Genomic DNA, 10,083 nt, shown 5'->3' on the forward strand with positions numbered 1-10,083 from the left:
TTCATGTATTGTCATTCACAAAGGCTGGCTTAATGTTTAGTGATTGGTGATCGAAGTGGTAGTGACCCGTGGCCCATTCAGATTTTGTCTGATCGTCATTAGGTCAAGTGTACAGTGGGAGACATCCGCAATGTATCAACGAACCTCCGCCAATCACGAGTTTGACCTTCAGCAAAACGACAATGTTGAAGCCACCTATCATGAGCAACAGTTGAGAAGGCCCTACGAAATCAATTAATTTTTCCATGTTATTGAGCTATAACATCAGTTTACAGAAAATTTTGATATTTGCATAATGAAGGGTACACGTGTTACACGTGATGCTCGCGTTTGATCGCAGCTTGTGAATATCTATGATCAATGTATGGTGCTCCCCAAGGATCAAAATACTAGCACAAACAAACATAATTATGATATAGTTAGAAAGGCTATATGCGGACTGCATAATTTCCCATGCGTATGGTCAACAAACAGATCGAATGTATGCATATTGTATGCAGAATGTTCCGCTTGTCTTTACTTATTCTTTTAAAACCACTACAATGCGGTCATAATATGGTTGAAATAGTCCCGATGTGAGTATATATCTTAACTCGCTCTCTCTCTAAACTGTGATCCAGTTCCACAAACATAGTCAACAAGTAAAGAAGTACTAGTACAAGACATACATGGGAAGGTAAGAGGCCATTTGTTTTTGTATCAGCATTCTATTGTCCGGTTTGAAGCATCCACTGAGATCACAAAATATTCCCTTTATATTACGGACTTGCACCTTTCAGCAGGTGAAGAATGAAGGCAAGTTGGAAATTTGGTTCATCAGATATTCGTCAGACCGAACGGTACCACGTTGGTTATGCTGTGATGTGCCTCTACGAACACTAGTGCCTCTGCGAACACCATGCGGTGATGCATGTGATCCGATGTTTACCCTGTGCGTTGAAGAGTAGGTATCTTACCAATGTATCACAAATTCTTTTCGCGTGGCAGTTCAAGTGCACTCAGTACAGGATCAGAGAAGGTACCATCTTGCTCCCGTCCAGACATGGTATTCGATCCATGAAAATTGAGAAGTCAATTGTTCGTTCCTAATATGCAGCGTCTGCTGCAACTGTTAGAAATGTTTCTGACAGATTACTTCAGGTATACTCTGTGGACCTAATGATTTTGGACCTAAACATTTTGCATCACGTTATATACATATGGAAATTAATTAAGCAACACCAAATTCAAAGACACATAAAAACTTAACAAATTTCAACGAAGTAATTTTGATGATTGATTATTCAATTTTGATGTATTGACATACAGCATGAGCTTTTCATGGGTTGATATGACGCGCGTGAAGCTTGCACAGCGCACGTGCATTGCTTTAACCTCAACTTTCGAAAAATGCACTTTTTCCCTGGGGTGTTTACAAGCGCAGGTTGTCGATTGCATTCGGTTTTTCATTCATTTCAATGTCATGGCACGTAGGAAATTATCAGAGGCCACTCGTTGGCAAATAATCGGCATGAGGAATGCTGGTATGTCTCTAAGACAAATCGGGACTCAAATCGGACGACATCATTCCATAATTTCAAAACTTTTGAAAAAATACCGGGCCACTAATGAAGTTAAAGACCTGCCTAGACCAGGAAGACCCAGGAAGACCACAGTCCGGGAGGACAGAGCTTTACTGAGACTTGTACGGCGCAGGTCCTTCGACTCGAGCTCTCGGTTGAGACAGGAGTGGCTTCCAGGGAGACCCATCTCGAACAGGACTGTTCGGAATCGTCTGAAAGCTGCAGGATACCGGGCAAGGAGGCCAATCAAGCGACCCAGACTGTCTCCAGCCCATAAGGCAGCCCGACTGGCCTGGTGTAATGACCGTTTGCACTGGAACATTGCCTCTTGGAGGAAGGTCCATTTCTCAGATGAGAGCCGGTTCTTGCTGCACATGGTGGACGGTCGTACTCGGGTCTGGAGGCAGAGGAACACAGCAATGGCTCCACGGAACATCCAGGAGACTGTGGCCTTTGGGGGAGGTTCCGTTATGGTATGGGGGTGCATTTCCATGAACTGCAAGTTGGATATCATTACCATCCGTGGCAACCTTAACGGTGTTCGTTACCAACAGGAGGTTCTTGACAGGGCTGTGGTACCTCATTTTGAGAACCATCCTCTGGCAACGAGACCCATATTTATGGACGACAATGCTAGACCTCACAGGGCGCATGCTGTAAATGATTTTTTGCGGCAAAATGCAATTGACAGAATTCCATGGCCTGCCATGAGCCCTGACCTCAACCCCATTGAACATTTGTGGGACTTTATTGGCCGTCGTGTGAGGCAGAGAGACCCACCAGTCCATAATCACAACGAATTGACGGCTGCCCTGCATGAGGAGTGGAACAGGATCCCCCAGAATCAGATCCGGAGACTCATCCAAGGAATGAGGAGGCGTCTGGAATCGGTGGTGCGTGCGCAGGGAGGACACACTAGATATTGATGAAAGTCGGTGTGCAGACTCTCAGATGACTGTTCTTTCTTTCCATGTGACATTTGTGTTAATACACCTGACAACAACGTCTGTGGATGAATAGTAAATTGTGTCCATTTTTTCATGAATTTAAGACAGTTTTAAGAATTTGGATTTCGTTGCAATAAAGCAAAGTCTTGATACTTTTTCCCTTTAAGTTGTTTGTCAGAGATCGTCTGTTGAATAAAAAAGTGTCAAACTATATCAACCCGGCATATTTTGATTGTCAGAACACTTCAAAGTTGCTCCAATAGAAAAAATTGGGGTGTTGCTTGATTAATTTCCAGGTGTATATATTTCGGGTTTCCTACTGCCGCATTTTGGTTGTGTGCAAACTCAAATTAAACAGGTTTTCTGAGGTTCTTTATACATCGACCTTGGATATAGATATATTCCATAACTGAACCTTTGTACTATTTCAGCCCCCGTGATACGGAACCATGTTCTTTGTTCAGCTGGACAACAGCGGGGATGCACACTGGAATTCATGAAGTGATTTTTGGCAGCAGCATTCAAGGAACACCAAATCCTTTTCTTGTACAAATACACAAAGCAATGCCGGTAGGGAGAAGATTTTTAAGTTGATCTAAATTAAATGTTTTTCACTCCTAGATACATGATATAATATAACAATAACTGCCAATCTGTTTACATTTTTATAAAGGTTGAATGTACATCTTTATGTGTCTCATATACATGCATACGTGTTGTTTCATCAGCCCTCGATAAGGATACAGGTGACTGTGCATGATGACGACTTGGAAAGTGAAGATGATTACATAGATACTCTGGCAACACTCATCAACATTTCTGCCAGTCCAAACAAAATCATGTCTGTATACAAGCCATGGTCTCTGCAGGGAATAACGCAGTAGGTTCCTTTCACTTTCGTCCATGACCAACCATCACCTTCTCAAGCACATAGACTAGAATAAATAGCACCAGCCTGTTTCAAAACTAACATGTGAAGTTGTGGAAATGTTAGGCTAATATGATTGGGAAGACCAATCCATATTTACAGAAGGTTCGTTCTTATATACAATCAAAGGCAATATTGTGAAAGATATGATGGTACTGCTTTTTAACATAACTAGTCTTATTCTAAGAAATCTATCACTACACTATCAAGCTTAGGTCTCACTTAAAAGTGACCATATAACAGTCATTCCTGAATTTGCATGTTTCCATCTGTTATATATAATTTCAAAAATGGTTTGTTTTAAAGTAAACCGACTAAACCAATTTTTCTTTATTTTATTTTATTTGTTTGCTTTTCTGAAAGATTTCCTATGAGACAACCTATATCGGCAACATATACTGGGTGGCGCCCAGTATATACCGGTGATAGAGTACTGTAATTGAGATAAAAACAAATTAGGGTTTGACGCTAGCCTCATTTATCCAGTGTATGCGACGCACGATTTGCTGTATAAACAAAGTTGGAGTGGACAGGTGTAATGTGAATTATGTATCTGAGGTATAAGCGAGTGAGTGAGTTACTATTTAACGTCACATCGACAATATACTTATAACTATGGCTAGGTAAGACATTCATGAAGCAAACTAACAAAGTCACAGGATATGTTTTCTTTAGTTTAGACATTCGTGTCCGTGCCTACTGTGATCCTGACTGGTACGGTACTGATTGTCTGACATACTGCAAGGCGTCCACCACTGACCATTACAGCTGCCACTTTTCGAGCGGGGCCAAGCTGTGTTTCCAGGGTATGTTATAATCAGCTTTATTGCATATTGTTTTTGTTTGTATATTAGCATCGGGTTGCGCGATATAATTCGAATACGAGAAGCTACAACTGTTGAACTACTCTTGGTATTTTTACAAAAAAAACCCCATGTTTTATGAACTGTGTGAATAATGTATTGTTTACTCCAGGATGGAAAGGAGATGACTGTGATCAGGACGTCGACGAATGCACAGAAAGATCGGACGTGTGTCAACATGATGGCAGCTGCATGAACACACCTGGAATCTTTGAGTGCCAGTGTGTGGAGGTAATCACAGGTGAGATGATAGGTACTTCCACAAGACCAACTTACAACAAATTGTTTGCATTACACTACACACAAAGATACAAAAGTATGGGTAATGTATATCGTCCGTGTACTCAAACACATTAACGAAAAGCTTAAATGTGAAACAATGACAATCAGTATCTGTTTCAGGGAGGAATTGTGAACTTGTAACAGACCGCTGTGCCCTGAATATATGCCTGAACGGAGGGACCTGTAATGGAAACGCAACACACAGTAGTTGCACATGCCCTTTCGGGTGGTCTGGAGAGACATGCGCAGAGGAAATAAACCCCTGTGACAACGCCCCCTGTGACAGAGGAAGCTGCATACCTAAACCCGGAATCTCAGCACGGTTCAAATGTGATTGTGAGTTTCCATTTACTGGGGAAACGTGTGATGTGATTGTTGGTAAGTGAATAGGGCGGTATTTCTAGTTAAAACTTTGTCCATTGTGGTTTGTTTAAACTATCACGTTTTTGTGTAATATAAATGGGATTATCTTTTATGAAACATATGCTGGCTATGTTCCAACACCCAATAGTTCTTAATTACCAGTGAAAGTCCGTGGTAGAATGGGCCTTCAGCAACCCATGCTTGCACAAAAGGCGACCATGCCTGTCGTAAGCGGCGACTAACGGGATCGGGTGGTCAGGCTTGCTCACTTGGTTGACACATGTCATCGGTTCCCAATTGTGCGGATCGATGCTCATGCTATTGATCACTGTATTGCCTGGTCCAGAGTCAGTTATTTACAGACCGGCGCCATATAGCTGGACTATTGCTGAGTGCGTCGTAAGCCTTAAACTCACTCACTACTCTGTTAAACCCATTACACTGTGGCCAATATTATACTACAATTCGACATATATCGTAAGCAACTAAAGAATAAGACTAACTCAATAGTTCTTAACAAGTAGTCTTTCCTAATGCCTTGGGTAATTATCAGCTAATAAACAACAATGATGTTTCCTATTATTTAAGGTCTTACAAACCTCACCGTCCTTGGGGTGATTGATGGTAACAATAGAGGCAGTTTGATCACTGGCTTGACGAACATCATCAGCGATCTTGGAGGAATACATGGGCAAGTGAATGTCGTGATCTCGACACGTATCTACAGTGAAAGCATGTATGTTGATCAAAGCTGTTTCAAATTATTCCACAATGACTTCTGAACACCTACCTACCTTCACATCCTCAGATGTTTTCCTAACTCGGTATCAGGGTTTATTTCTCTATATACCCATACTCCTGTAGATTTTAAACAAACAGCATGTTGAAACTAATCAAGCAGGCTTACAAGTAACTGGGCCTTTTTTGCTTAAAAACTACAGTAACATTTCTCCTTTCTGTTGAAAATATACTCAATTTTATGTCAACAACGTTTTATTCTAATTTCAGAAATATCACAACACAAGTCCACTTTTATGTGACGCTGGGAAATGGTACCTTTCTAACAAGTGACTTTGTTAGAGACATCTTTTCATCACACAGTGATGCCGACATCAACCAACACCTGCCCCTTCCCCTCTACCCAGTGAGGGATACAGATGACCGGGGAAAGACATCAGAGGTTTGTGAAGGTTGTTGATACCGTGTTACACAAATATGTCGTGCTATTAACGTAAAAAATCTCGCTAGGCCTTTACATGAAGTTCCGTCTTTCAATTATAGCAAAGGTAAAACGCATTAAAATCAGGTGACAACACTTTCCCCGCATGTTATCATAACATTATATACAAGTCGATCAACTGTGTTTTACCAGTTAAGCGACATTAAGGAATTGACGTTTTAGATTTATGTGTGCATGTGATATGGATGTGATAGCAATATGACATCAATGTGTCTATTACGACAGAGAAGTTGGTTCAGGAGAACCTGGTATACGGTGGTTGGACCTGTCTCTGCTGGCCTTGTGCTTGTGGCAGTGTGTGCGGCATTCTTCATGTGGAGAAGAAAGTCGTACGTATTGTGTCCGGGTTGGGTATTAACTGCTTTTGACATTAATTATAACAAAATATATGTCTAATGTTTAAATATACAGACAAAATATTTGCCGTTTTATCTATGTCTCACAGCATAAATTCTCTTGTTTGTAAGTAAGTAAACATGTTATGACTGAACCTACTCTCCAATGCATTTAACATTATATATACTGTCCATGCACCAGCGTGAACGTTCCCAGTGACGGTGAAGGCTATACTGGTTAACTGTCTCTAAGTGTAGTAGTAACACGTACGGCTCCTATCGCGCATACGGCATGCGCTGTCAGTTTAAGGTTGGACGTCCGGATCAGCGCACCTAGCGGATTAGTAAAGGGAAGGTAAATTAAGAAAGATCGCCCATTGTTGGTTTTCCGTTTAAGGCACGAATCGGGACAGTTGTCTGAAGACAACCCGGGAAACGTCATTGAAAGGGACGTTGTAAATACCACCGTGTACGACCTGCACAGACCTACCACAGGCTGTGAGGAGGACACAAGAGCATCCACAGACAGATACACACGTCATGGAGCCACAGCCAGACTCAAGAGGTCACGTCCTACGTCCTATGTCCAACCCATTCACGGCCCCCTTTCTGACGAGAAGCATTATTCTCCTTTAGGTACACATACACCAGACAACAGCAACTATGCAACTCTTGGTAGTTTCTGTCAGAAAGAATCCTACGACGTCACTGTCATCAATGACGTTAATGTTGGTGGGGCAACGGCGGGCCATCATAATGAGGACGTATATTTTTAATACACGTGTTTCGCAAGCTTAAATAGGTATTGAATGATAAGCTAACGTTTTATGTGCTCATTTCTTTAAGAGAAACACAACTGCAGTAGAAGTAGCAGTGCAATCGGTCCTACTCCCGGCACAAATTCTGGTGGGCGTGGAAACAGTTTTGTCAATTAAATGAATCTGTAGACAGTAGTTCCACCTTGTATTGACCCATACAAGTGACATGTCATTAAGAAGTACCCTTGGTCATACATATATTTTGTATATGACGATATATTTGGTCAGGGTAGTGATGTGAGATTCAGAACTAACACGGTTTACGTAAGTCTCGTTCGTGTGTCAGGACATTTTAGCAAACGAGTTGTATATGCAATAAACTGGCTTAACCGGTAATGAGTGCCGGTAGATAATTTTCAGCCTGAAGATGTGTACGTGTTTAATATTTAATGTTAAACGCCTCACTGAGCTGTAGTCAAGCCATATGAGAGTTGTCGGAAAATTATCAACGACGAAGATGTACTTTGGGGGCTGTTATCCGCTTTCCATTTTCCATTTCTTTCCTTTAAATATTCAACAGATAACTACGATATGGAAAATGGGGAGGGGAGGGGGGGGGTTTGAAACGAATACTTGAGTGAGTGAGTGAGTGGGTGAGTTTAGTGTTACGCCGCACTCAGCAATAGTCCAGCTATATGGTGGAGGACTGTAAATAGTCTGAACCAGGCAATTCAGTGGCCAACAGCATGAGGATCGATCTGCGCAATAACTTGTGTCAACCAAATCAGCGAGCATGACCACCCGATCCCGTTAGTCGCCTCTTACGACAAGCATAGTCGTCTTTGGTGGCAACAAATACTTGAACATTTCTGTGTATAACTGACTCCCCAAAGTTGAAACGTAACAGAACGATGTTTTGTACGCGTGCATGTATTATATATTTATATGTATATATATTTTGCATAATTATCCTCGTTACTATTGACCGGTGTCCGTGACGAATAGAGTGTATTGTTTGAAACTAGATTTATTAACATATCTAACACATCTCTATGATTTGAGTATTTCTAATGTAAAAGTCGTGTAATATGTCGGAAAATAAAAGCAACAGAGAAACTCATTCATCGTGGTATGTTTATGTTTACATAATACTTTACATTTGAAATATAGTCCCTGGCCACTAGCGGTAATGCCAAAATAATTGATTAACAGGGTCGTCATGTAATGCATCTACTGGCGCGGCCCAACAGCCAACACTATCACGACGGGGCACATCAGAAATGGGCTTCACACAATGTACTCATGTGGGGAATCGAACCTGGGTCTTCGGCGTGAAGAGTGGACGCTTTAATCAAAGGCTACCCCACCACCCAACAACATACGAGTAAATTTTAATATTGGGGAGATGAAGTCATCTTTTTTATCATACAGTGTATTTGTCGTGGCTGATTTTTTTATGTAAGCAAATATGACTCGTTCTGTTTAGTGTCGGTGGTTATGTCAGTGGAATTAAAAGCGGAAATTCCATTTCAACTGCACAGTTAGGATGTTTTGTTGGCTTGTTTTCTTGAAATTACAAGTCACCTGCGATAATTTCACACAGGCATATATTTCATGTATTATTTCATCAGTAAATATACTAATGGACTTTCAATTTGGATAGGAAGTGTAAACAAGCGTTTCAAGGACAGACATCGTATGAACGCACCACCATTTCCCTCTAATACCGCCCCTAAACACAACTCATGATATGCACGCGGACAACGCAGTTGCCCCATACGCGTGCATGGGGTCCCATTCTTGATTTGGACGTTTTTTCAAGAAGGTCGAGAAGTCACTTAGAACATTAATTTTGACAGTCATCTTGCGTCACACATTTGTTTGTGTTTGTTTCTAGTCGTTTGTGTTAAAATGAAAATCGTAGTACTACAAATTACATGCCATACACCAATCATCTTTCAAAAGCGTCTACATTCCAAATAACTATGGTTGTAAGGAAGTGCAAATGGTGATGCACTCTCAAAACATTCAATAATATCATATCATTATTGATTGACTCCGATAAATCTCCTAAATGTTTTTAATCATAAATAAAAAAATGAGGTTCCCCAACTTTTTTTGAAAAGTATATGTTATGAAATGTTCAGATTCCTTCTAATGTACTGTATGTTACAGCTTGGGATTTCTCCTGCACGTTTTTCATTAATTCGTTGTAATAGCCGGCCATATGAAATGTAGTATAACAACCACTACGCGTTTTTTTGGTTGATTTTTCAAAAACATCTAAAAATATTTTGTTGAGCCATGTGCACGTATCTACATGTGTTATTCACGCCCATCTTGGTGACTATGTTTCGTCCAGTCTCGTTTCGTGAAAGGCCATGGTATCGTCACATATCTTATTTGTCCATGATGATATGCGGTCTCTCCCTTTAGGCAAAGTCCAATTTTGACAGCACATAAGTGTTTAGTCGAAAAATGCCATTGTAATTACACAAAACAAACACTGTGATGTATGTATGCTATAATACCATACTGTTACACGTCGACAAGAATGGTAATTCGACTTCCCGTGTATTTCCATTTTTTCACTTTCTATCTGATATGAGCTATAGTCTGCAGGAAATGAGATCAGTGTCATATATAGAACTATCACGGGGATATACGGACGTTCAGAATATAGGTCTGGTATTTGGTATATCCGGTAGTCTCTCAAAAGTAGTACTCCCGAGCTGATAGTTAGCTAAACAGTCCTGTTTCATATATGTCAATTCATGTATTCTAAAGATACATTATGAATAAATA

General features: G+C 40.7%; 1 protein-coding gene across 1 annotated transcript; it reads left to right on the forward strand.

Moving 5' to 3' along the window:
* The first annotated feature begins 886 nt into the window (after positions 1-886).
* LOC137297268 (delta-like protein C) lies at positions 887-6,143 on the forward strand. Its single transcript, XM_067829282.1, has 8 exons — positions 887-943; positions 2,941-3,079; positions 3,238-3,389; positions 4,113-4,243; positions 4,413-4,541; positions 4,703-4,960; positions 5,534-5,681; positions 5,954-6,143. Exons 1-8 carry the CDS (start codon positions 921-923, stop codon positions 6,141-6,143), a joined length of 1,170 nt encoding a protein of 389 aa, XP_067685383.1. The 5' UTR covers positions 887-920.
* Positions 6,144-10,083: the final 3,940 nt, after the last annotated feature.

The sequence above is a fragment of the Haliotis asinina genome, chromosome 9 (genome assembly GCF_037392515.1).
Source record: "Haliotis asinina isolate JCU_RB_2024 chromosome 9, JCU_Hal_asi_v2, whole genome shotgun sequence".
NCBI lineage: Eukaryota > Metazoa > Mollusca > Gastropoda > Lepetellida > Haliotidae > Haliotis > Haliotis asinina.

Coding starts and splice junctions, on each gene's coding strand:
- LOC137297268 (XM_067829282.1), top strand. CDS start 921: ATGTTTACCCTGTGCGTTGAAGA. Junction 944..2,940: donor TTTACCCTGTGCGTTGAAGA/GTAGGTATCTTA, acceptor GTACTATTTCAG/CCCCCGTGATACGGAACCAT. Junction 4,244..4,412: donor GGCCAAGCTGTGTTTCCAGG/GTATGTTATAAT, acceptor TGTTTACTCCAG/GATGGAAAGGAGATGACTGT.